This window comes from Centrocercus urophasianus, unplaced genomic scaffold (assembly GCF_019232065.1).
Source record: "Centrocercus urophasianus isolate 14NV4802_14NV808 unplaced genomic scaffold, USGS_Curo_1.0 seq_24, whole genome shotgun sequence".
In the NCBI taxonomy this organism is placed as follows: Eukaryota; Metazoa; Chordata; class Aves; order Galliformes; family Phasianidae; genus Centrocercus; species Centrocercus urophasianus.
This window is the reverse complement of record NW_024884800.1, coordinates 11,742,692-11,770,004: the sequence shown is the minus strand read 5'-3', so window position 1 is coordinate 11,770,004 and position 27,313 is coordinate 11,742,692. Positions and strand designations below refer to the sequence as shown.

The window sequence follows — 27,313 nt, the reverse complement described above, 5'->3', positions numbered from 1 at the left end:
CTACGGTATAAAGTTTCAGGTGCCATTCAGCTAATCCACAGCTGACTACAGCATGCAATGTAGGCAACCAGCCATTTTGCTTTGGAGTATGCTGTTGACAAGACAGTGTATGGATGCCATACAGTAACATCAACCTGCCTAGAACCTGCCTCTGAACGAACCTTGCATCCTCCTGCTGTGTTTCCTTTCTAATTCCTGATGTAATATTGAGGGATTTTTATAGAGTAAAAAAATCCATTACTAATTGCTTGGAGGATCTAGCTACGCTCTTGTGGCTCTTTGTGTCCCCTCTTTGTAGGACGCTGGCCTGAGCTGCCCGCATGGAGTGCAGCATCTTCAGTACATGCTGCTCACTGTCCAGATGCCTCGTGAACACAAAAAGCAAAGCCACAGGCTGTGTTTAGGAGTCTGATCGGTGCCATTGCCCTGCTCTGCCACCACTGTTCCAGTCCAGCTGACCACAACCCCTTTGCCTAAGGGCATTCTCTCACTTTGCATCTAGGGCTGTTGTGGCAGCTGTTCTGTGATTAAAGAAAGCCTCAGTTGAACTAAGTGTTAGGGTAAGGCTATCTGTGCGTCCTTTTAGCCCCTGTATTATTGTATCAGAGCTCTCTCCTTCATCTGTCAGAAGAACTGAGAATGTTCTTAAATCTCCAGGAAAAGATGTTAAAATATTTCTCTAACATTTTTAGCTAGTGAGGAAATAGCTCTGTAATTGGAATGTTCAAAATTCCAAGTACTCCTTTCTGAGAGTTCTCTATTTTGGCTGTTATTGACAAGGGGTTCAAATAAATGGCAAAAGCCTCTCAAATTTCTCCTTTCCAATAACCCATGTGTTGGCAAACAGTGTTTTGCTTCAAATCAAGGGGGATCCATTTTCTGTTTAAAACAAGTGTTCACCCTTTGGGCAGCAGGGAGCAGTTGTATTCTGTGCTGGTCTACCTGTCATTAAATAGGAGTGAAGTGCTCAAGTATGTTGCAAGGGTCAAACGCACTGCATAGAAGTGCTACAGTTATGTTATAGCTGCCAGTTTACACCATTTCACTTAAGTGCGTTAAATTAAGCTTTGATGGTGAGAGACTTTTAGGCTTTGAAAAGAGAAAATCTGTCACTGGCTGGGCAGCACATCCCTCTTCACATCATCTCTCAGCTCTGGGAGTTTTGATCTCCTGCTAGAAATCAGTGCTGCTTATTGGTGACCTGTAGAGTAGTTTGAATGCAGAGTGTGAGGTTTGGATTTGCTTGTCCATTCCAAAATACAACTCCACTGGCAAAGGAAAACAGAAGTGGTTTATCTCACTCACTTTGTCTTTGTTACCCCACGACTGTTAACTCGTCTGGGAATAGGTCATTCATATGGAGATATCAGCGTTCATTTCTTTGCTAATGACAACAGTCCCTGCTTAAGGAATGCCATGGAAATGTGTGGGCGCTCTCACTTTAAATCAATCTCAAAGAACAAACTGGATGTGGAGTTGGAGTTCATGCTCTCCACAGCCCAGAACAGTTTTCCTCACAAAAACATGAAGCGTGAGAAGTAAGGACTGAGGCAGGATAGTGGGACTGTCGACTTTTGTACTTTCGATAGCTTAATTTTAGCTGAGAATTGGAAATAGGGTTCTTAGCAGATGAAGTGTGCTTCAGTCATGATGGAATCAAATGGTGGCACGGCTTATCAGAAAGGTCAACACTGCCAGAGTTGTTTTACAAAAGGACCTGGATCGCTGTGCAGGTACAGGAGCTGCGTGCTCAGCGTGGGGAGCTGTGATAAGGGGCCAGCAGGGGCCCTGCAGAGCTCTGGCTGCACGCTTTCTGATCTGAACGTGAGGCAGTGAAACTGAAGACAAAGACCAGAAATCGGGATGAAGTCTATCACTTCCAGCAATGCCTTTTCATGTCAGCTTCTATTCCATGCTATTCATTTTTTCTGACAGCATCCATCTATTAAAAACACGTACTGTGGAGGAAAGGCACTGTAAGAAACGTTGTGAGAGATACTAATTAGAATGAAACATAGACCTCTTATCTCCCCACATTTAGGAAGTTTCGGAAACACATCTGAACTTTTTGGCTAGGCAGGCATGGGATCTAATCAAGCCTCCAGCTGAGAAACCTGATCTCGTGCCTACAGCTTTGTAGCTTGTTCCAACCCCTAAAACTAATATGAAATATTTACACTCAGTACGGTTTGTCTACTGCAGTTTCCAAACAGGTCAACTGCATTCTTCTATTGAGTTACATTGCAAACATGTGTTTAATGTTTGTGTGTGAACATTAGTGCTGCTTAGTGCCTCTGTGGTCTTGCTCTCCATCTAACCCATGCTTGGAATATATCAAATGTGATGATACATTCACAGGCAAATTTAAAGCTTATGCAAATAGCAGGAGGCCCTTTTACTTCCAAGAAGACCCTGTCCTTGGATTATTTGCTATAGGAAAAAATCTACTGAGAAACTAGATTTGCATTTCCAGTGAACAGTGAGAGTACAAAAAAGTGTTAGGGGAAGCACATTCGTATCCATTTCTCCTCTTATGGGCAAAAAGAGAACAACTGCTTTGCCCTGGGACAAAGGGATGAGACAAGAATATAGACCAAGAGGAGACTTGCTATGAAAAAGGAGCTTTTGGTGCTAAACTATTCACAAATCTGGATCAGTTTTTGACTAATTGCTTCAGCTGAATTTTAAAATATTTGTGCCATTGTTTTTAGAAGGAATTTCACTGTTTGTGTAGAAATTGAAAGTTAGAAAGTTTAAAAAACAGCTATTTAAAACAAACAGCAATGTTTGTTTAAAAAGCAAAAAAATCAAAAGAAGGTAGCTAAGCAAAAAAGTTAAATAATCCTAAAACATAGGAAAACACTGAATTATGCAATAATTGAAGCACTTCAGTCAAAACATAACACAATTTCTCTGAAGTATTTCCTCTCCACAGAAAACAAACCATTCCTTAACCCCATTCTCCTCCATCGTTTCTCCTCACCTCAGGACTGACGTCTGCCAAATTTTCAGCATCACAACAGAACTAAAAATAATCCACTTATTTAAATTGTAAATGGAACAGATACTCATAGTCGTGACACTGCTTAATGACTGAAGAACACCTCAGAGGGAAGCATGAATTCACAGCCTATACTGCATAAGCTATATTTCATTCCTGACTCCTAATGGCTGAACTGACGTATGGCTGAATTGCCGTATGTCTAGACAGTTGCTAGAATTACACTGTCCCAGAACATAAGCTACTGTCTGAACCGAAAGGCAAAATATATACATTCAGCCTTTCACATTACCACTTAAAATCTAGATAGGGCTTTAAAATCTCTTGGCAAATATCAGCAACAAAAAGCAGCTCTGGGTTATAGGGACTATTGAGCCCCAAAGAGGACCAGTGCGCAGAGCAGCAGAGCTGTGCATCCTGCAGTTTGCTGGTGCTTGATTCCAGCTGCTCTAACAGCCATGAAGGAGGGAGCGAGCCAGCTTCTCTTGCTTTGGACAGGAGAGGCTTTGGACAGGAGTGTTTCCCAGGCAGCTGGGCTGCTCATTTAACAGATAAGCAAATTAAAGTGGCTCAGCCTGGGATCTTAACAAAATGACAAAGAATAAATACGGAATAGGGAACGAATCAAGTGCTAGCTGATACTTTTACAGTTTGCTCAGAAAAAAAATGGAATCCTTCATGAAACTCTTACATGGGTCAGACTGACTGGCACAGAAAAATGATCTGCTGGACACTGGGAGTGTCACTGCCAGCTTTACAAACACGTTCCCCACCGTCAGTTAATCAGCAGGCAGTTTACTCACTGTAAAAAAAGCCTCAGAGAGACAGAACTTCTTGAAACAAAAGGGACAGGGTCACTATCCTTTAAAAATGATAACCTGGGCCTCAAGGAAGATCTCAGACTCCAGATGGTGGAAATCAATTGCACTCAACTGTCAAACTGGGAAAGCTGTGTCATGGAAAATGCAGGTGCTGTCCTGCAATGCAAGGCTTGGAAGCCCTGCTCTTAGCAGCGCTGAACTCCAGGAAAAAAATTCTTAGCAAAGAAACACTTGATGAAAATAGCTTGGCACATCTGTTCCTCCTGAGATGGGAAGGTAATATGCCCTATGAATCTTACCCATAAGAAAACACCCATAAATTCCCATAGGACAGCTAAGAAGAATAATTTACTGCAGGCTGCAAAGCTCATTATATGTGAAGAAAGACAAGAGCTGCAGCACGTGAGTGACTGATCGAGAGGCAGAGGCCCCTTCCTCCAGCCCCAGGCTGGCCAGCCCTGCAGGTCAGTGGTGCTTTGCAGGAAACTGCAGCCAGGTCGGGTGCTGCTGCTCACCCTGCACAGCTTGGGGGGAACCTGCAGCAAACTGAGGGAAGGCAGGGCAGCGAGGGAGGGGAGAAAATCAAGCACACTGCGCACAAAGCAACTCAAAGGTCAAGTGCCTACAAGAACATGGCTTTCCTTCAGGCAGAGAAGCCCTTCATGTTTAAATTCTCTTTCTGCCCAGGACACGATTAATTACTGCTGGAGATGAGTCCCTTCTAACTCAGCCACTTGGGCAGTGCACAGCTTGCTCCCCAGGCCCGGCAGGGATGCACTACACCCCTCCACTCAGCGTGCTGTGCGCTCAGGATCCAGCACTGGATCCCAGCACTGCATCCCCTGTGTGTTCAGAGCATCCTCCTGAGACGTGTGCACAGGACTTGGTACAGGGCGTTGGGTGCTTTTCATTTCTGCTCCTGTTTCGTACATCGTGAAGACAAATTGTCTCATGGCATTTGTATCACATCTAAACCTGTGGAGATAACATCACCTCTCCCTTCAGTTACCATCCACCAGCTCACAGATGACACACACTAAGTGGCCTTTGAGGGCAGTCATGTTTCATGCACCACTGTTCAATTCTTTCAAATTCCCAAAAATTCTCAAGTTTCAGCTGGATTCATTCAGTCCAGTCTTCAGACCACGCACTTTGCGTCTCACTTTGTTCCTGCTGAAAACACAGTGAAAGTATACACCCTCCCCATTTCTCTTCTTCCTTCAGTAGTATCTTACAAGAATAGAGTAACTGGAAAGTCTGAGGGATCAGTTTCTCAGGTCTTTTGGTTCGTTTTTTCACAAGAAACCCCATGAGTTTTTTCTTCTTCAAAGCCAAGAACACTCAAAACACTCATAATTGTTATCAGTTAAGTGACACTTTGGTCACGAAATTTTGGAAGGCATTACAAGAAAATTGCCTGACTTGCTGTATTCATCCTGGTAGCCCATCGAAGCTTCCAGGTGCAGAGGTAACATCTAGAGAGTCATCTTGTTTTGAAACTGGATCTTTGAAAATAAAGGACTTTTCAGTTTGGCAGGCAAATGAAAAGAATCAGTGGTGGAATGTTTAGATTAAACAGAAAGCAGAATATTTTATCTTTAGGCAAAACAAAAGTGACTGCTAAGCCCCCAGAAGCCATTCTGAGTCAACATGAAGCATTTTGTTTTGGTCAAATGAAGTACATTCTTCCTTTGCAGATTGCCATTAGAAACACAGGAATATTTGTAGAGAAAAATATTATTTTATAAAATGTTACTTCAAAAATTGTGCGAGCAAAATTCCTCTCAATGCTGAGCAGAGAAAAAAAAACAACAAGACAGAATGGATTTTAAAAAAAGTCTCCATGCATTGGCAAAAACTATGTTTCAAGTGTCAGATGAATGCATAAACTCTGATTACCCATTATACAAGACTTTCAGCAGACACAGAGTTTGTAGGACACATTCCCCTACTGAAGTCCCATCGCTAAGAACTGATCTCCTATATTAACTGCTGCCAGCTGCTCAGCTGGGGTAAGGCTCAGCAATCAGTGATTACTGGGTGGAAAACCAGTGAGAAAGAAGAAGTGGGGGAAATGTGTTTGTGATTTTGTCTGTCAGGCTTTTGTTTAGGAATTCTGTATGAGTTTAAAGGAGGAGGCAATTACATCTTGCTGCTGGAAGTCAAGTGCTGTCACTGACAGCATGCCAGAACATAATGCTGCTTGCTTAGCATCATATCTTGCAAGGCTCTTCCACTTGAAAGTGGAGGAGTGAAGTTTAGGATATGATTTGAAGATACTGATTGTCTTGATTGAGAATTGAATGCAGCTCTTTTTTCCCCTGTATCCAGTCCTTTATCCAGACCTTTATATTTGAGGAACAGCACAGAAAGCTCTGCATGTTGACGCAGCCTATATTCCCACACCACGTGGCCCTGAATATGGAGCCAGACCCTTCCACCAGTCTGAGAGACAGCCAGCTTATCTGCTGGGATGCATGCTGAGCAGATGGACACCACGTGCCTGTCTCAGCTAGCTGAGTGTCTGGCAGCACGTGTGGCTGTCTTGATGCCTCCAGCGTGAAAGGAGGAAGAAACGTGACTCCAGCATTGGTAATATCTTCTGGAGAGCAAGCCAAAGCCCAAGTCAGGGCTGCTTCTCACAGTCAAATTATCTCTGTGAACCATCAAGAGAATTAAGGAGGCAGAAATCAGCTTCAAAGAATGCTGAAACAAAAATATGGTCATGTGAAGGGTGCTTTCATGCATTTCCATCCCCTTTAGATTCTTCTCAACAAGGAATTATGAAGGAGACGGAGCTTCGTATCTCTGGGCTGTGGCATTTGATAAAGAAGGGACTGTGGCTGATGTGACACTCAGCCCTGATGCAGCAGTTGTCCCTCCTGCCTTCTCTGTTCTTCGCAGCAGCAGGGGGAGATCATATCCTTCCCTGTGATGCCGTGCTGCCAGAGCTGATGAGCAGTGAGATGCACGCTATGATAAGACAAGCTGCTTGGATACATCCACTGCCATGTGAACCACCAGCAGCTGGCTGGGCCTAAGCAGGAAGCCAGTGTTACAGTGTTCACCAATGGACATGTTGAAAGGGTGAACCACACCAGGCATGAGCAGCTTCTGCCCCATGATATCAGACCCTGCATGGCAGCCAGCACAGATGTACTGGGCATGTATATACTGCTTGGTGCCAGTGGTCAGAGGAGGTGGGACTCGCTGGTTTTGGAGTAGTCTGTTGAGCATCAGCCCTATCGTGGCCCTATTTATTTAAAGAAGTAGAGTAGGATCTTTGCCTTGCACGAAAAGTAATAGGGAATGTCTGTTCCTGAACTCCTGTTTCCATGTCTTGATGTCCACTACTGTTCTAGCAAAGCAGAACCACTGGTGTGTGTGGACAGGAATCAAAGCACAGCACTGAAACTTGGATGAAGTTCTCTAGACAATATTTTGCAAGATGTGACTGTCTCCAATTACCACTGTAATCAGGACGCACAATTTGAAGGAGAGCAAAACAGAACAGAACCCATTTTCCTTCCCGCTCCTCAAGCTGAGTAGTACAGAGAAGTACAGCAAACCCCATGCTGCTATATGGAGCTGAGGGCTGCGAGGAAATCACTGACTAAGCCAAGGTAGCACTGGGCTGGTGCAGGGCACTTCCAGCTGACACCCTGGGGACTATCAGCTGTTTGCTGACAGTATTTCAAATACGAGAGCTGCAAGGGCTGATTTCTGCCTAGGCTGAGGTGTGGAGAAAATCTTTTTGTTTCTGTTTTCCTCCATCTCTGAGTCATTTTATACATGCCCTAGGAAGCCCAGCAGAGAGGGCTCTCTGCGTTGGAACATGAGATACGAGTCTGCCCCTTCCTTGGGCTCAGGAGTCCCAAAGCTTGAAGTAAATGAGTACGCTCCCCAGGAAGACCATTGGCTCGGGAAGGATAATTGCAGAAGGCAGAGCAGAGAGCTGGCTGCCTCGCTCCCCTATCACTGCAGAGCCTTTCCCTCAGAGCTGCACTGAAATTAGACGAGCAGTTAAAAACTTCCTGATTATTTCTACTCCATCCCCAAGCTACTTTGTATTTTCAATGAGGAGATGGGCGACAGGAGAAGGGGATCGTCTGCTTTTTAATTACAATCCTCGGGACTTGCAGCTGCAGCAGGAAGTGAAAAAAGGCCTTGAGAACAGTGATTCACGATTGAGGTCCTGAGTGCTCCCTCCCTGCAAACTGGCAGTGCAGCTGAGGCACAGCACTGACCACTGCCTTCGGTCCCCATGGGCTGCCTGGTGTGTGGGGGTCACGGCCTGAGTGCACGGGGGAGTGCTGCTGCATGCCAGATTCTGGCAGAGCTTAGAAGCTCCACCAGGGAGGCTGTAAAAACAGAAGCAAGCACAGGAAATAATAGCCAGTAAGCTGGGCTTCCAATACAATCATGTACTCATTTTGGTGTCAAGCAGCAGGCCAGGAATGAAGGGAAAAAAATACCATTCCTTCCTTTTTTGGCAATGCTGGCTTGTAACCTCAGAAGAATCTCCAGCCTTCAGGCCCTGGCTCCACATTTTCTCACCCCACCTGGCTTGGTGCTGCAAACAGCCTGCCCAGCCATGCTCCTCCGCAAAACATCCCAAGACGGCTCTGGGGCTTCTGCTTCTTCTGGTGCTCAGCAGAAGCTGCGAGTTTCTTCACTTGGAGACAACGGATGGGTTTCTTAGGGATGCCCAGAAACTGCATGTTGAAGCTCCTTAACAGGGCATGTTTAAAAACTGAAGGAAAGGATATGTTCTGAACGCCTCGCTCAGCCCCACGATACACTCTTGCTGACAAACAGCTTTCTCATCCCCAGAACAGCCTGCTGGTATTCAGCAAACACACAGGAATTACAGGGGAAGAGAAGCCCCTCCTGCATCTACGCTGAGGTACAACTTCACCTCCCCAGAGCCGAGCAGCTGCTGCAGGCTGGCAGGTCAGAGCCCAGAGGCAGGTGCAGGCTTATGGGCTGCAGTGCTGCGGTGGGGCTGCGTTGTGGGTGAGCAGCTGTCTTGGGGGGACACGGTGCAGAGCGTCTGCTCACTGGCTCACCTGTGCATGGTGCAGACTGACTCACTTTCTGTACGCTTCCTTCAGCAACTTCTAAAATACACTAAATCTCTTCTGAGAGGGGAGAATCTTTGAGGGTGATTTAGAGCAAACTGCCTTGCCATGCTGTTTTTAAGGGGAACATTGGCACAGAACTCTCAGGCTAGCAAGAGGACATCCTGTGATTTTTTTTTAGACTGACACTGTTCCGAGTGCATCACCAGCAAACATTTCATAACTTGGGATATTTTCTTAAGATATATACTTAGGCAGTCCCAAAAGATCCATAAGATTTCCTGCTCGTGTTCTCACCATAGAGTCATGGAGTCCTGGGTAGCCAGCCATGGCACTGAATCAGGATAGAGAATTGAGTTTTCAATGCACTGTTTCCTGACGTGTAGGCATTGAGTTGGATTAACAATCTTGGATGTAGGGCATCTGAGTGGTGTGTAATGAGAAAAGGAAACAGCTCAGCACAAGAACTAGGGTGGATAAAGAAATCAGGGCTTAGAGAAACAAGGGGAAAAAAAAGAGAAAGGAAATAGAAAGGGAGAAAAAAAGTGACTACAGGAACTAACAAGTAACACCAAAAAGCCACTTTCCGATAAGAGGAAGACTTGCTGGGAAAGCAGGATGAGGGCAGAAAGGGCTATTTACAACAGACATAAAGAGATTGGAAAATCTTATCCACACGCATCACACAGGTGTGTTCACCCAGTACTTCCGAAATTGAATTTAGTCGTGTGGGCAGACCACGTTAGCCAAACCCATTGCATCTCTAGTATAAGAGGATTCAAAGAATCACATTTAGCAGTTACTGGAAAAATAGAATTCACTCATTTTCTTGAGTATTTGTAGAGAATTGCACAGTAACCCCATTCAGCACCAGTGGATCTCATGCGATCCCTTGCCATGACACAAAACGTCAGCTCCTTTGTCTGACTACTCACCATCTCAGCTTGGAAGACCCAAAATGATTTCACAGTTTAGTAAATCAATCATCAAATGAACTGGAAAAATACATCAACAATTTCTGGGAATATTCTTTCAACAAAAGGTCCGATTATCGAAATGGTTGTTCAGTGTTACATTTACTTTCCATTTGTTATTAGATGTGAACCCAGTGATTCTGACGCAAATAGAAGAGGTAGCTTGAGAGAACAGAAATGACTAATAGGCCATTTTTCACCAAAAAAAAAACCACCCAATGTGTATAATGCAGCCATTTGGCTTTGCTAAGTATGCCCAACAGATGTGAAGGACAAAGCAGTACACAACTGTGTAGGAGAGGCAGGAACCGCAGAGACTGTTGTTGGGGAGTTTGATGCCTGGGGAGGAAGAGGACTTGGGTACTGAGGGTGAATCTCAGGAAAAGCACTGTGGTAGCAAAAGCCTTAAAAGGTCTTAAAAGGTAAAGGAAGGAAAAGACATTTAAAGAAATCAGTGTTCACTTACTTGGAACAGAAAAATAGGCAGGACAACCTCGTCTTCAAGTGATAGAATTGAATGAGATAGCCAATTTCTGGCTCTTGTACTTTTGTCCCCATGAATTAATTCATCTGGCCTGAAAACCCAGGAGTATCCCAGCCTGTGCAGACTGCCACAGCTGTGCGTGCTGGGTTGGCGAGGTAGGATTTGCGCAAGCATCGGAACCGGGCTGCTTCTTGTAGCACTGATTTTACATTACAAAAAGGCATAAAACCAAAACCAAAGGAAGTTCTTACCTTTAACAAACACATAAATCCTGGCCACGAGCTCCTCGCTGGATGGGGCGTCGTCGTGAACGCAGGTGAGGTACCCGGTGTCGCTGGCCGTGGCGTTCCTGAGGAGCAGTGTGCTGCAGCTCTGCCCGCTGCTGTTGCGGCAGCTGCCGATGTGCATGCGGGGGTCTGCCTGCTGTGCCTCCCGCAGCAGCCAGCTCACCGGCCGTGCTCCCCTGCCAACAGCACAGCACAGTTACAGCGGGTCATGGTTCAGGCAGAACGTGGGCTTCCTTCTGACCCACGGCTGCCAATGTACTTCCTGTTCCCCCTCTTGTCATTTGGAAACGAATGATACAGGCTGCGGGGTGCTTGGATTAGCAGCCATAAGAAATTAAGGGTGCTCACACCACACTCATGCAGCAGAGCAGGGGAAATTCCAGAAATTGTAGCAACTGTGGCAGGCTAAATCCTGGAGGAAAGCTTAGTTTTCATTTTAACAGACATCCTGAACTCCAGTTTGTTTTTCTACCGCTATGTTTAAGCCACTTCAAACATTTGAAAGCACCGGATAAAATTATATGTTTCTTTCAAATTGAGGAATTTGCATATTTATCTGCCAAATTAACTTATACTTTCCTTTAACTGTAAGGCTGCATGGAGAGAGAACATTTATGTAACTTCTCATCACCTTTCTTGTTTAATCAGCAGTGACTCGATCTCGGTTTTGTGAAGGGTCTGCAACTAATCCAATTACAGATCTTAGAATACCCGCTCAATACGCATCTTTTTCTATTCACCCCATCACAGCACTCGGCACATAAAACCAGCAGGGCAGGTAGACACACCGTGTCACCCATTCGTGTCTTAGTTATGATCACAGCTAGTGTCAAATGCAATTTTTTGTAGTTTACTGACAAAAAGCAGGGACACTTTATCACCTTTTAAAGGACTCAGAGAGATCTGGTGTTCCAGGTTAGCAATAGGCCCTGGTTCTGCTGGTTGTGTTGTGGTAAATGCAACAGGCATACCATAGCAGCTCCTGCAGCTCTGTCCTGCTTGGGATGAACTCTGGGGGCTCTGAGGAAGCCTAGCACAGGCTCCACATGCTCATGCAAAGAAGACTATGATCTTCTTGTAGCAGATTGTTTTCTGCAGGTCAGTGCAGAAACTGGTGGGGGGCAAAAGTGGTGGTAGGGGTTTGGGTTCACAACAGAGGAGGCCATTTTTTGCTTCCATGCCTACAGAAAGGCCATGCTATTCCAGAGGACAGGAGCTCACTACAGTGGTGAACTCCCATTGGTCCAATGGCATTTGCAGAGCAGAGGAAGGAGCAAGAACCCCTGGATTTTCCCAGCTGAGTGTCGCCAGGAAGAAATCCGGTCTAGACATGTCTGCTCCATAAAGATGCCTGTCCTCAGAGTATCCAACAAGCGTGCTGTGTGAAATTTCCAGTAGCTAAGAACTCTGAACCCCTTCTGTGCCAGTGGCTTTGCAGTGGCGCAGTCAGTGCACTACGGGAATGCTCTTTCCAGCAAGTCCAGTGACAAACAAACATCCTCTTGGCTCTGATTCTGACCGTCCTTCTGTCGCCTTCCTGAATACAGTGAGGAACGGGGCCTAGGTCTGGAAGTTATTCCCAGCACGTAGAAGAGTGAGAGCCCCGGGCAGAGTGTGGATATTCTTCCTGGTGAGCAGCTCACCCTGCTTCTTGGATCCACAGTGGGCTTGGCAACCCCACCTCACCCGTCACTTCCTGTCTTTCTGAGGGCGGAAATACATTCTTATGGAGACATCCCTATCCAGTGCTCTTTCCCAATCTACAAACGTCACCAGTGATGTAACAGCCACTTCTGTCAAGAAATGGGACTCCTGGCCCCAAACAGGAACAATGGCACTTCATGTTCATAGAACCATTAATGTCAGAACAGACCACTAAGATCATCTAGCCCCAACCATTGACTCATCTGTCTGCTAACCACGTCCCTCAGTGCCACATCTACCCTTATTGAACACCTCCACGGACAGTGATTCCACCACCTTCCTGAGCAGCTCATTCCAGTCTCTAAAGACTCCTTCTGACAAGGCTATATTTCCTAGTACACAATCTGAATCTTCCCTGGCACAACTTGAGGCCTTTACTTTCATTCTATCACAGTCATCTGGAGAAGAGACAACCCCCACCCCAACCTCCTTTCAGATATTCATAGAGAGCATTAAGGTCTCCCCTGTGCCTCCTCTTCCCTAGACTAAACAATCCCAGTTCCCTCAGCTGCTCCTCATGAGCCTTGTGCTCCAGACCCTTCACCCTTCCAGACCCAAGTTTTGTTGCTCTTCTTTGGACACAGGCATCACCAAGCCTGGTGTCTATAGCAGCGGCTCTGCAGAGCAAATCAGGGGGTTCACAACTCTGTGCTTCCTCACATGGACCTACTTTTTCCACCTGCTCATTTTATACAGGTGGAAGATGAAGACTTTGACCACTGCCTTGGTATTTTCACATATTTGGCAGACAGGAGTCACAGCAATAGCTGCAGCTTTGGTCAGGCTGCCAAAAATCAGGAAATCCTGGCCAAGAATCTCAAATTAATGGAGTCTGCAGCAGCTACCTGCCTGTACTAATTCCTTGCACTGAGACCTGAACTCCGGAAGCAGGCAGAACTCCTTCAGGGCCAGCATTTCCCCATTTCTTAGGTGGGTTTATTGCTTCACATCCGTAAAGCAATTTCAGATCACAACCAGCGCTACTGAAGTGCTGATGATTTCTTCATCTCTTCGTTCATCTGGTGACATGAGGAAATCAGTTCCTACTGATCAAAATGGCAGCGGATGGAGAACTGCTGAGCAGCATTGATTCAGTTGGCCTGGAGCAGCACACAACTCATGTCCACACATCATGTTTTATGAAGCACTGCACTGAGATTTTAAAGGACTTTAAACTTTATTGCCATGATGCTTGCTGCTTGCTAAGCTAAAAATACCACTGTAAGGTTGTTTTGACCTCATAAGCCACATGGCTAACTGGAGGTATTTGGAGGAAAAAAAATGCCTTATACTCCAGAAAACATCAAAAATGTACACAGACTGAGTCCATCTACCCTTCACTATAAACACTGGATTAGTTAGACCAGGAAAAAATCAGAAGGGTTGTATTTATCAGCATAATCTACAGCTGAGATTCACCTTCCCACTGTTCTTTCTCACTGCCTTCAGTGGTTGCAAGAAACCAATAGTATACTACTACACTCAAGGAGACTCTGCAAGAAGATGTAAAAAAGTGAAGCATGTGTAGAAGAAATTGTGATTGTTTGGATTACCTTCAGTCTTCTCTATTACAATGTGTGCTGAAGGAACTGAAAGGCAACTTCTCACAGCAGCTTGGCATTTAAATCACATTCAGAACAAGTGGAACACCTACGTACACCCCGGTCAGAGACCCTCTGTGTGGCCAAGCAAGTTAATTTGTGTCCTGACAGAGCAGAAGGAGCTCAGACTCTTCACACTGACTGCTCAGTTGTGTCTCTCCCAGCTGTGACAAAGCTGCATTCCCCATTTCCACATAAGTCACTGCTGATGTCTTGCTCGTTTCTTGCATGGCTACTTTTTATATATTATGTCAAGAATTGAATTGCTGCCAGAATTCATGATCTGTGGTCTGGTTTTTAAGATCCTTGCTTATCTTTGACTTAAAGAACATGTATTCAAACAGGTCAGGTCTTTGAATATACACATACAGATTGGTGTTTATTTAATTGTCATCTTCTGGGCTAGGCAGTATTTGAGGTTAGGAAGTTTAAGCTTATATACACATTTTTGTCTTTATACATATGTATAACTATATATATATATATATATATATAGCCATTTACTGATGGACAGGGGGTAAAGAGTGATTTTAGCTGCAGAGGAATCAAAGCTGCATCTCTTCAGGCAAAGGTTTCCAGCCATGTCCTTAAGCATGCACTCCCCTTCCATAAGCTTTGCTGTGTGCTGACTCAGGACTTTGCTTTGGTTCATTTATGATAAAAGGGATGAAGTGGGCCGAATGCTGACCAAAGACTTTTCTCTCTGCTTTGTTTCAGCCCAACAAGTTCTCCTGAAATGCACCCGAGGGAAAGCATCGCCAGTTGCAGATCGTGGCTGTCCAGCAATCTTTGCTCCCCCCTGCCCAGAAGCCGTGCTGTGCAAGGTAATCAGTACAACCGAGGGCATCCAGCACTGCTGGAGTAATCCTTACCTGCATTTTATTGTTAGAACTTCTCCTGGTAAGATGACAATGTGGTCTTTTGCAATGCTCAGCACTGGTTTCTCAAAAAATTTGTCCTCAGCAAGACCTGACCCAAATAAAGAAGAAATAATTGTTAGGCAGGCTATTCACCATGGTTAGAACATGCACAATACAGCCGAGGAAAGCTTTTTGTTTTGTAAATAGTTCCTAATTTGGGGGCCCACACAGGGCTTTAATTTATACTGATGCAATTCAGTTGAGCACAGAGTTGCATGGTGCCCACTGAGATCCCCTCTGTTTGTTTTTCTTCCCCTTATTCACCCCTTTCTTTTTAACACCGAACACCTGCATTTCTGCTCATAGTCTTCCTGCTTTTCTTTAGAGCTGGCTGTGCTACTGGGTTACTACAGTTTCAGGACAACAGATTAATTTCAAAAGAATTTTACATACAGAACTGGAAAGAATCGGTCTGGGAAACAATCTGATGTACGAGGTCGTATATTACTTTTCAGTTAATAAAACAATAATTCTGGGAAGCAACTCTTTGATTCTCAACTGTGAAGCATCTGCTGCACTAAATGCAAATTAAAAGCCCACTGTTTTCCAAAGCAACGTTCACAAATAGTGCCTTTGAACTAAGTGGCAAGCTGCTTCCTTTGAGGCCGTTGGGCTGTATACTCTGTAAGGCAAATCTGCAGAAGTGTCTGCGCCACCGTCCCCAGTGTCAGTGTCATGAGGTCCGTCAGCTCAAGAGTGACAGTGGTCTTTATTGACAGCAGTGTCAAGGCTGCTCTCATCATAATCGTCATCATCTCTTGGCACAAGGAAGGCCTTCAGGACAGCCAGCCTTGCAAAGGCAGATACAAGCACTGAATGTGATGAGATATGCCCAGCCCCTTGCAGACAGCTGTTTGAAGGGGGCAGCTTGTGAGCCTGGACCCATGGCAGTGTCAGCAGCTGAGCCACATAGGGGAGCTGTGCAGGGGAGCCGTGATGTTGCTCTGGGGCTGAATCCACAGCCACCACGCTCTGAGCACTCCTGACAGCTGGCTGCAGAGTGCTGAAACTGCCCTAAATGAGACCCCTATCTGAGTGTACATCTAGGGCGATATCGTTTTCCGAAAGTGAAACTGAGAAGAAGCAGAAGTGAGGCAGGCCAGGCTGGTTTCCTTGTCCAAATTCAAAGTAACATAATCAAGGAGAGGAGAAAACAGGCTTAGATAAGTATCTCAATTTACAAAGGTCTGACATTAAAGCTTTATGTTTTCTTTTCCCTCCTGCTCTTCAAATCTACATCTTCTCCTTTGCCTTGAACTTGATAAGCCAGAAATCTATAGCTGGGCTTATAAGAGAGGCATTATACTTAGCAGAATAGTGAAGATAACATATCTAGCAAAAAAGAAACATAAGGGTTTAACTTTTCAACTGGACGAAACAGTGATTTTCTTCCCTTCCACCTTCCACCTCCCATCTCCTCTCATCTCTTCTTTGCTGGATTCAAGTAAGATTCTCTTAGCTTGGTATATTCTCTCAGCATGGAGAGTGAATCACTCCCGCTTCAGAGAGCCTGGCTTCTTCCAGGAGCCACTCAGACTCCCATCAGAGGCTCAGTGGAGGTCAGCTCATCACATGGTTCCAGAGCCTCCCCAAAGGCATCCTGCCCAGCCCACATGTTGCTCAGCTCCCTCCAAGAGCTGAGCCTCCCTACAGACCTTCAGCTGAGGCTTCACATCAGCCCTGGCCTCCGCAGAGACTTCTCCAACCCCAGTTTTACATAACTGTTGACACTGTAGCTCTCTCTAATGTGTTTTGCAGAGTAAGGAATAAATTGATGAATAAGAATATAAGAGTAAGAACATACGAAATAATAAGAATAAAAAAAACTTGTGGAGTCTGGCCAGGAAAACTCCCCCCAGTGCAGCTGTGTGTAGCATGGTCCTACCTACAAACTGCTGTTACATGCACGTGATGCAGTGGATGCTGGACAGGGTTATAGGGTCCCAGCCCTGCTGTTCCCTGGTGCTTTAAGAAGTGCAGTTGTTCCTAAACACCTTCAGGATGACCTGTACAAGGTGTAGCATCGTGATTAGCAAAGAAGCAACTGGAATTAAAAAATAAGGCAAACTACACAGGAGGAGACTACTCTGGCAAGTAGTCTCCAAATGGCCAACACAGATTTGAAAATGTTTGGCAAGTGTCATTGAATTAGCTAGCTGAGGGTTCTTCCAGTCCTGTGTAGCTTTTACAGGACACAGCTGCAATCCCAATCCACTCTGGGCTGTTCACACTCTGATGACTGTGGGGCCAGGCCTGCTCCAACTTAGAAAATTCTGGGGTTCTGACTAATCCTTTCTTTGGTTCCTCTGGTGCTGTCAATTGTTCCTAGGACGTATGGGGGCTAAGCTGGCATCTCAAGCTGTCCTTTGAACAGGCCTGGCTTCTGCCAGGTCTGCAAGTGCTGGAGGGGTCTGGGGCAGTGGGCGCTGCTGTGATGGGAGCTTAACGCAGTCCTTGGGCTCTTACAGCTCTTGAGACTGTTTTTGATAAAAGAAGGAAAAGTATTTTTCAGTTATTCTGTTTATACATCTGAGGTACTTCTTTCCTGAAGTTTATTTTGGCTTCTGGAGCTGAAGAAAAGAATAAGCAAAGTGTAATTTCAGTGCATTTCTACCCCACGGAGGACAGGAGGACAAAATTCCTCTGCCACACACACACTGGGTCGCTGCTGCCAGGTGACAGAGGGCTTTTATAAACACAGTGTGTGCCCATTACTGGCATGCCTGAGCCAAAGCTGAGCGGACTGAAAGAAAAACATTGCAGGGCAAAACCAAGCAAGTAGTGCTGGCAGAGGTTGTGCTGCGCTGGGTGAGCAGAGCTGGAACTGGCAAGGCGAGGCTTCGCAAAATGTTCAGCCTCCGCTGCTCCCTTCAGAGCTGGATTTCAATTTTGGAGGCAAATTTGGGGTTTGGATAGAGTGCTTTTCCTTCTCAGAATGTTCCATGAATATTCACCATTTTACTGCATTTCACTTATGTTTTATGGCTTCAATCGTTAACTGTCTTCTCAGAAACCAAAAATTTTCACAGCTAGCTACAAAGCACCAGTGCCATGGCTGACCCTGCCATTCTCTTCATGAAGCTGACAGTGTGCAGCATCCTTCCTTAGACTTCCAATGTCGTTTGGCATACGATGCTAGAGCGATAATGCTGTGAAATCAGGAAAGAGACTATTCCATATTGCAAAGGTGTACATAGGTCTTTGCCCAGCATTCCCTCTTTAAGGGTCAAGTATGTTCTTCATGGGGACTGATGCATAGCTATGATATTAGATTCCTGCTCTTGATTCCTGGTTGCGAAAGCAAGATGGCTAAAGCAAGGCAAGCATAGTGCATCATCTAGGAAGATGAAGAGCCCTGAGCCTGGGCAGACCCTCCGCCCTGGTTCCCACTCACAGCTTCTGTTTCCAAGATCTTGTTCCTACTGCCAGTTTAACATTCTGCTGTTGTTAAGAGCAGAAAACCTCAAACACAGCAGAACTGCACAGGTCCCTGGGAGGGAAATGTGAAAGGTTGACTGATACATTGTCCAGGGAAGAAAAGTATATTGAAAACTGCTTTTCCTGGGACAATCTGATTTTGTAGCCCAGCCAACATGAAGCCTGGGAGGATCCCCAGGCACAGGACGACGTGTGACCTCCTTCACCTCTGTCAGATGTCTCTCTCGGTCCCACTTGGCTGAGGGACATCCCTCCCACACTAAGCAAATGCCTGATTGTTCATGCTAGGGACATGGGTGAGCTCGGATAAAAACTATTTTTAGTCTCTGCATCTTATTGTAACAGTCTACCTTAGAGCATCCTTTAGGCACTGTAACTACCCACTAGCTATGCCAAAAAGAGCACTCACAAATGCTTGTGAGATTGAGTGTACCTAGGTATCACACGCAGTGACAGCTAACGTCGATATGATATCTGATTAACAAATCCACATGCCTCTTTTGGGCACTGTGGCACACAGACGATGGGAAAACTGACAGAGCAGCATCAGGGAGCACCGAACCTCTGCATAAGATGACAAAAAAAAATGATTGCCAGGCGAAGCGCAGCCTGCTGTGCTGACAGCTAAGTGAAGCAGGTTAGACCAGGGCCCATGAGCACCGGGCACACAAATAGTTTTTTGCACATGACTGAACTCCGGGGACCATTCATGTGTGTAAAGTCACTCTTATGCACAGATCTGGGCCCTAGGACACATCAAGTCTCATTAGGAAGGACTGGAAGTCACAGCTTTAGAGCTGATTTTGGTACGCAAAGGAGAGATACATACACAGTATTTAAAAAGCTTTTTTTGTTGCTGGCAACAGGTTGGGAACACTTCTGTAAGACATGCTTACCTTGGAGTGTTTCTGAAAGTTAAGATCAGGAGCACCCTCTGTGCTCTGAAAGTGTTCTCTGGGGTCACTGGGGGCTCTAAGAACAGCATGCATGGCCCTGCTCACAATAATAAGGCACTCATCAGTCATGTAGATGACGAGCTGCCTGCCAGGGAAGCACTGATGATAGCTCAGTCTCCCCAGGCAGCCTTGTGTCTGCAGCACTGAATGACACCGAGCGACAGTGTGCCTCCCTCAGGTGCCAGGGTGCTTCATCACAGCACGAGCACATCTGGAAAGCGGACAGGTGCCAGTTTTGCATTTTCATGAGTACATCCCCAAGGAAATCCTACTCTCACTAGAATTAGAAGGTTCAAGGATTCAGTGAGGCGCTGCGTGTTTTTAAACCAATGGCCTGTAATCATTTTCAGATTCATCTGAAGGTCATTCTCTATGAAAAGAGAGGAAAGGATGGTACTGCTAGCAGTATGGTATCACTTGCAATATTTGGTGTGTTTACTAGGTCTTTATTCAGAATCCACGTTCATTTCAGGGGCTGTAAGTGTCCTAGCGACAACAACAGAAAATCTGATCATTAGTCTTGAGTGGAGGAGACATCTTGCCCAGCACAGTGAGAACAACCACAAAGTAGAGTAAGTGTTTAAAGATAAGATAAGGCATTGGCCCTTCTCTTGGGATTTGTTCCCACAACTTTTCCTCACAACCGGATGCATAAGCATTTCCTGATCAAGTGGCACAGGGTCACTCTGGTTTCCTTCTGTAATCAGCAGAAATGCTTCAGCAAGGCCACCTGATTGCTTTGTGTGCTGATGGTTAGAAACCACGGTGTTAATTAACAGGAACTTGACTCTGTTGGAAATCAAAACACAGCCTTTTGAGTTCTGCTACACCTGCTCAAAGGCAACTCCCTGAGCTTGCAATGCCACGTGCTTGGCTTTCCATGATACGGATCGCCATATCAGTTGCAGATTTATGGAAAAAGGCCACAGAAAGCAACTCCAGGTCAAGACTGTTTGGTCTTTGGTGGCAGCAGCTCATTAATCAGGGCTATTGTTCTCCCTCCGATTTCACAGAGTATGGAGTCCCAAAGAATGACAGAGATATCACTGCCTTGGGCTTATGCTGAGTTATGGAGGGGGCATGTCCTTTCTTTGTAACTGCATGACAAGCCCAGAACTTAGATCTACAGCCCTAAAATAAACATGAGATCTGGGAAAGGAGGTGGCAACATCTGCAATCATCTGCCATGCACTCAGGCACAATTTAAAGTATTTAGGAAATGCAGTAATCTCGTGTTGATGGAGAAAAGGCTGGGAATGTTGTTATTTCATGATCTAAATTATGGCAATTCCTCTGGGAAAGAGAAGACCTGGCACGTCTCCATGGTTAGCAAGTATGCAGACATGGTGGGAGAGAGGCACACTCACACAAATGGGACCATGCTATGTGCTAAAGACTTCAGGAAAAAAAATAACAAAATATGTGAGGTATGAAACTGTCCTTGCCTTTCCTGATAAATGCTTTAGGGCTGCAGATGCAAGTGTTCCCAATGATTCCCAGACTGGATTGCCTCATTGGAGCTACAGAAATAGCTTTCATTCTTCCCTGATTTGCCCATCCTGAGGAGGCAGCACATCCTGCAGGCTGTGAGCAGGAGGAGCCAGCACAGACAGCAGCCCACCACGCTCACCTTCTGCCTGCCCTTCGCCTTCTCCCAGAGGACTCAAGCTGCTACTCTCTCTTCAGATGCGAGTTTGCATTTCTCTGGAAGTGATTCTGGCCAAGATTTCTCTCCTGTCTCCAGACCACTGGGTAGGAAAATGAGAAAGTAGAAGACTGTCCTGATCTGTCTTCACATTCCCTGTGTCACTGTGTCAGCTCAGAACTTTTACTGCAGGTGAGCTCCTGGGAGCGTATCTGTGTATGGATGGACAAATCATTTTTATCGCATATCAACTCAACACTTCTTCATAGCTACATACAGTAAAGTGTGGATCAAGTTATGACTCTAGCTTGTCAAAACTCTACACTCAATTCTCTTCAATCTAGTCAGAATTGCTCTAAAGAGGGTAATTCGTATGCAGGGAGCACTTACTTAAAAAGTTCATATGTTATAGAAGGAAAATTTAAAAACACTTTTAATTAAATTACTTTATTATTTTGAGTAGCTATCAGCAGATTAGCTCATTTATCAAAGGTGACAAGTAAGGCTGAAAAGTCAACAGCAGTAATTCACAGACTTCACGTGTGTCCGTAGCGCAGCACTAAACGTCGCGTTCCCTCACACATCAATGGGATCGAATCTGGCACCTCTATATTTCTTTCAAACTTACTTGTTTTGCACAGCTGCAAATAATGAAAGCAGTTGTTGTGCTGACTCCATTCCAAGAACTATTCCCCAACCTGCTCATGTGTGCAGAAAGAATCAGTCACTATTTAAATCTATCTTGATTTGAGCCAGGACCTCTAATGAAAAACCAAGCAGTAAATCTCTACTGATGCAAGCAATGATTTCTCTCTTGTTCCTATCCAATTTTTACACTAGCCTTCTAACCCACCATAAAGGTGCTGCCTATATCCAAGATAAGAGCAAAGTCCTTGAAACTAGATATTCTATTAAAGAGAATGGACTTCTTTAAAATTGAGAGCACTGGTAGAAAGTCTTCTCTACTGTACTATTTTGTAACTTTCTAATATTTTTCTACGGCATTGCCAATAACCATCAGATCAAAAAAAAAGGCCAGTAATTTAGGTGTGGGTATGATATGGTCATGCATATTTTTTTCACTTGTTAATCCCACCATTACTGCACATCTCTCAGCAGACTGGAGGATGCATACAGTGCTTCCTGTACTGTGGTAGCACTTCCTGCAAGTGGACATGGTGTACCACAGCAATACTACAGCTGCATGCAGCTCAGTCTGTTTGCAAGGCAGGGAGAATGTGGTGTGGTTGATTTCTCTGCCTTCTCTAAAGGCAGTACATTGCCTTTAGTTCCATGTTTAGAAGGGATTTAATAACTCACACGTGCACCAGCTCATGATTCATCCCAACTGCCAGTAGAGGTCAGGCTCCAGGCCAGCAACACAGAATACTAAGGAGGAATTTCCCTTAGGTTGCCTTAAAAGTTGCTAATATCAGAGACCAGCAGTGATGAATATTTTTGCAAGAAGTCAATAAAGTTATGATGGTTTCACACGTGTTAAAGACCTGTTCTGGTATCTGGTAGAACAGACACCAAAGCATACTGCTAGAGCTACACATCAATTAACATGCAACAGTATTTCAAACTACTGAGTAAATTAAAATTTTGTACTATAAGTCAGCCTACTCCTTTGACAATAAAACCCTAAGTGAAAGAGTCTGGAAGAGTGTACATAAATACCCTAGAGAGACATTAAAACGGCCAGAGGGAAAGACAAGTTACGTTAAATTTCAGTTTAGCAAAAGGTTTGTTTCTTTGAATGCATTGTAAGGTCTCTGCCATCAGCTTCTACATCTGCCTTCAGCCAATACATAAGGAAACTCATCTCTACATCTAAGCTTGTGGCTCATCTCCAACTAAGACAAAATATTTCAGTGCTGCAGAGATGTTTGTTTTCAAGAAAGCCTGGGCTTACTTACTGGTGGCAAGTTAATGTTTTAGAATATCATTTTCCCTTAATGCTCAGTCAAGGATCAATAGTCTGAAAGTACAGATGGGAACAGTAAGGATACTAAATATTTGAATTTAAATCTCAGCTTTGTATCGTAAAACAACCTCAGGTGTCAGGGATGATTACTGAGCTAACTTTGTCTCAACATTGTTGAGAACAGTTTGCATATCTCAAGCAAAATTTCCGTGTGGTTTAAATCACTATTAGTTATTTTTTGAATGCTGTTACTTGCCACATTGTCTAAACCTGAAGACCAGAAGCCCCTCCATAGATTTGATACTGCCTTCTTGCACACTGCAAATGGGACCTTCAGATGCTACAGTAATTAAACTTTGGTAATTCAGAGGGCTTAACAGGAAGGATTGGAACCACAGGAGATCTGATACCAAGGGCAGTTGTTTATCTGCTTTCACTGCTGAAAGCAGTAAGAGTCTGGGAGAGAAAAGAAAATCTTCCAAAGGTTGAGTTATATCAGCCTGTGCAGTTCATCTCCCAGAGGAAGCAATGATGCCAGCCCTATCTTTAGGAATATTTAAAATTAGAGAAGATGAAGTGCTAGGAGATGTCCTTCAGAAAACATTTGCTAGTGACCTACATGAAGCAATCTCTGAGCGCTTCAGCTGTCACATTTAGGGTAGTATTAGGGCCACTCTCTCCTGCTGAGAACAGAGCAGGTTTCTTTCCTTCACAAATTGCTTTGGTACTACCTCATCACTGCTGGGACTGAAAGGCAGAGCAGGCGTTTTTGGCTCTGGTCTGAACTGTTGATAAACCAAACCTCAGAAGGAGACAACAGCTGTTTTCTAAGAAATGCAAGAGAGAGGAGCTTGGATGAGGATCTGCTGAATAAGAGGACGGTTTTCTAACAACCTCTGTCCATGATCCATGGTTAAATCCTAGTGTTGCCACGAAGCAAGCTGTCTGCCTACTGCCACCCAATGTTCCTACATTGGTTGTTCAGACAGACCGTGTCTCATCTTGGGCCACTTGCCCCAAGGCTTCCAGCTTGAAGCCGCAGTGTGAATGTGGCAGTGAGCCCTGCTCCCTGCGTGTCAGTGGGTCACGCATGCAGCATCCCACAAACCCCAGTGGGAACAGGGTAATAAGTATTCTCAAGCATTTGCGGGGTGGTAAATTCCTCCTCTCCATCAGCCAGCCCTCTTTTCTAGGAAAAATATCAATTTGTGTGGAAACACTTCCTGGTAGAGAACATCTGTGTCCTCCTGTGTGATGAATCACTGACCTGAAGAAGGAGCAGGGCAAAGGAGGTCAAAAGATAGGAGCTTCAATTGGAATGGGGAAGGTGGATGGCCATAGTGAAGCAGAACAGAAGCACACACCCAGCTAGTGTTGCCTTATCAGTTTTCCTTGAGCTATAAATCAAGAATTAAATGAGCCAGAGCCTCCCAAGATCAACCCAACTGTCGCACTGCACTGAACCGCAACACATTCCATCAAATTGCCAGGCTCACATGTGTCAGAGAAGTGCAAATGCTAAGTGACAGTAAAATCTGCTTGGCAGGTAATTGCTCTGTTTTCTCAGTTTCTTAAGAAGAAATGGGCTGAGACCAACTTTGGACTTGACACTGGAATCTGTTTTCTATCAGCTCTGCGTTCCACTTCTGTCGGCTTTGTGTGCCTGTCTCAAGACATTTTCTTTCTTTGTTTGTTTGTTTTGAAGGGTAGGAGGTTGCTATTTTGGGAGATGAGATAAAAGCTGTTTGCTTGAGATGGGGAGAGAGAACCTATCAATGTGCTTACAAAGCCTCGCAGTCCCAATTACAGTTCTGCAGCCCCGGGCAATGTTACGTTATCTCTTGCCTGCAACCTCCCAGTGCAGTTTGGCCTAACTAGGTCTAGAAGCTTGTTTCCTCACTGGTTTGCATTAAGCTGGAAAGTATCAATCAGACCCAAGGAATTGGCTGCAAAGCATTTCTGAAATCCTTCTTAATGACAAACTCCACCAGGCCATGGATCGGGGCTTCGCTTCCCTGCAGCCGCCACCGCACCACTACCCTGATGTGACCCCAGCTTCTCCCCTGTTTGCTGGGCTTCTCCACAGCTGTGACATAATGTTTTTGATGGCAGCCTTTGGAGGAATTCTGCTTGTGGCAATGCAGAGATCTGCTTCAAATTAGCACTGCGCATATTTACCGAGTCTGCATAGCATGGCTGCCTGTTGACAAAGATCCCTTCTTCTGTCCACCGCTGCTTTCTGGATCAGCTCACACACCCTGTGAAGGCCAGAGGAACTGCAGCCTGGGGAGAGGCAGCTGGTGGGGATCTACAGGGCGGGATGCCCAGGAACAAACCTGTTTTTCTAATGCCAAATCCTGATTTCTGCTTTACTTTAAGGGCTTTGTAGGGGTCACACACCTCAAGCACACCACCTTGCTGCCCTGGTGCTGACTACATCCCTGCTGCTCAGCCCCTCCACTCAGCACTCCCCTTTCGGACAGGCTGGCTGGGTGCAGCAGCTCAGAAGGAGGTATGGCACAGGGGAGATGATCACACAGCAATCTTATGTTTGCTTTTCGGGATCCTGCTTTCAAAGGTGCTTCACCACAGACACTTTGAGGAAAAGAAAACATGCTGGGTGCCCAGGAGCAGACCCGGTTTGCATTAAAGCCACCTACGCCATTCAGCAAAAGCTGGGCAGGAAATTCTTCTCTCTTTGTGTCTAAATATTTAAGATCTATTTATTTATTTTAATTCCTGTTGTTCATAGGGATAAAACAAAAATCCTTCAGAGGTTGTTTTTTTTTCTTTTTTTTTCTTTTTTTTTTCTTCCTTTTTTTAATTATGAAAAGCAGCAGCAGAGAAAGACTCATCTAAAAATAGCCAGATATTTAAGGCAGCCCCTGGTAGTGGAAGATACAGATTCAAAGGCTTGATTCCACCAAGCAACATGGTGCCTCCAGCATCCTACACATGCATTTCAGGGATGGCACGGCTGGCTGGCTGTGACCAGAAGCACCAACCTGGCTGGAGAACCCCTCCTGCATTTAGCACCAGATTTTGTCACCAAATTTTGCTTTTCTACTGTAAATCTATTTTGTTATTAAACTCCAAACTCCAAATGTTTTCACTATTGATCTCAAATAGAGCAGAAATAAACTCTGAAGTTTTCTTTTCATAAGATTTTCATCTTTCAGCCCAAGAGTTCACTGTACTTCCTATAGACAAAACGTGCAGTTGGCCTTTGGAGAATAAAATTAGTTCTTGTGCTGGACAGCTAACAAAATTGACAAATATGACTTTAGGTGCCACTACATGAAGAAAGCAGCTCCTCTTTTTTGGACCTCTCTCCTGCCTACTCATGTGATTAGACATACAGAACTGTATGAAAATGACTGAGAGAAAAGGGAATCATGAAAACTAAGTGAGCACTGAATGAAAGTGAAACCTCACCACCTGGATTCAGGTAGGGTGGCGTCCTAAGGCTGGAGATGAAGGAATAATGGAAACACACAGACAGTAAGGTTCCTTCCATTCTGAATCCACACACACAGCACGTATTGCACAGTCAAGTAATGGTGTTTTTTATTTGTATCTTTTTCTGAACACGTAATAAATTCATGCAGATGCCTGGATCTGTATGACCAGGCCAGGATGAGACCAGACACTAGTCTAGCCAACAACATGCAGTGCTTTCATTCAGAGAAACATGCTTGCTTTCCAGCTGGAAAGGGAAGCTGACTATTTTGTTGCACTCTTAAGATGCTGAAATGTTTGTATCAGTTTAAAACAGACTCTTAGGGAAAGTACAAAAACAAAGAATTTTCAGTCTGAATCCTCAGATGCCAAGTTATAAACCCTTGGCTAAGAGGTCTTAGGGTAGAAACAACTGCAGAGCATTAACTGCATAGCAGTGGTTCACACAGGAGCCATAAGAGTAAAGACAGTATTTTGGAAGATTGTGAGGCATTTCATTTGAACTTCAGTGCAAGGTCACAGGATGTAAGCAGCTTTGGGAATGTATAAAAAGAAAAGCAAAATTTTAAGTTACTTGGGAGTAAAGATAACCATTATGCCAAGCACCAGTCCTGCAAACCTTATTCACAGGAGCTGCTGTGTTGATAAGAAATCTGTCCAGCAGGACACGTACTGGTTGACACACACTGGTTGCCCATGTTGGCACCATCTTGCAGTCCAAAATAAAGAGATCATGTCAGTGGCAATGGCGTGGTAATGAAGGGACAGTTTCCATTGCTAGGAGACAGAAACTCTTATGTGCTCTCAACACCACTGGGGAGGACAGCAAATAGTTTTTGGCATTCTTTATTTAATTGAGCTATTTTAAAATTACAAATCCCTAAAACAAGTACTGGATCTGTTTAGCTTTTTAAATATCCTTATAAAAGGTTTCTGTTTGTTTGTTTTTCAAAAAGTTATGTTTCCTGGGATTTTGGCCATGGAAATAAAGTTCATCTTAAGACATTTGACATGA

At 44.8% G+C, this 27,313-nt stretch overlaps 1 protein-coding gene across 2 annotated transcripts in view; it reads right to left on the bottom strand.

Annotated features, from left to right (window-relative positions):
* The window catches only part of LOC122163917 (vascular endothelial growth factor receptor kdr-like), a 119,993-nt gene that overhangs the window by 75,455 nt on the left and 17,225 nt on the right, over nucleotides 1-27,313 (bottom strand). For both annotated transcript variants that reach the window (XM_042825492.1, XM_042825493.1), the window contains exons 2-3: nucleotides 14,826-14,922; nucleotides 10,613-10,824 (exon numbers count right to left, since the gene is read on the bottom strand). In XM_042825492.1, coding sequence (XP_042681426.1) covers nucleotides 10,613-10,824; nucleotides 14,826-14,922 — 309 coding nt within the window. The remainder of the gene's footprint in view (nucleotides 1-10,612; nucleotides 10,825-14,825; nucleotides 14,923-27,313) is intronic.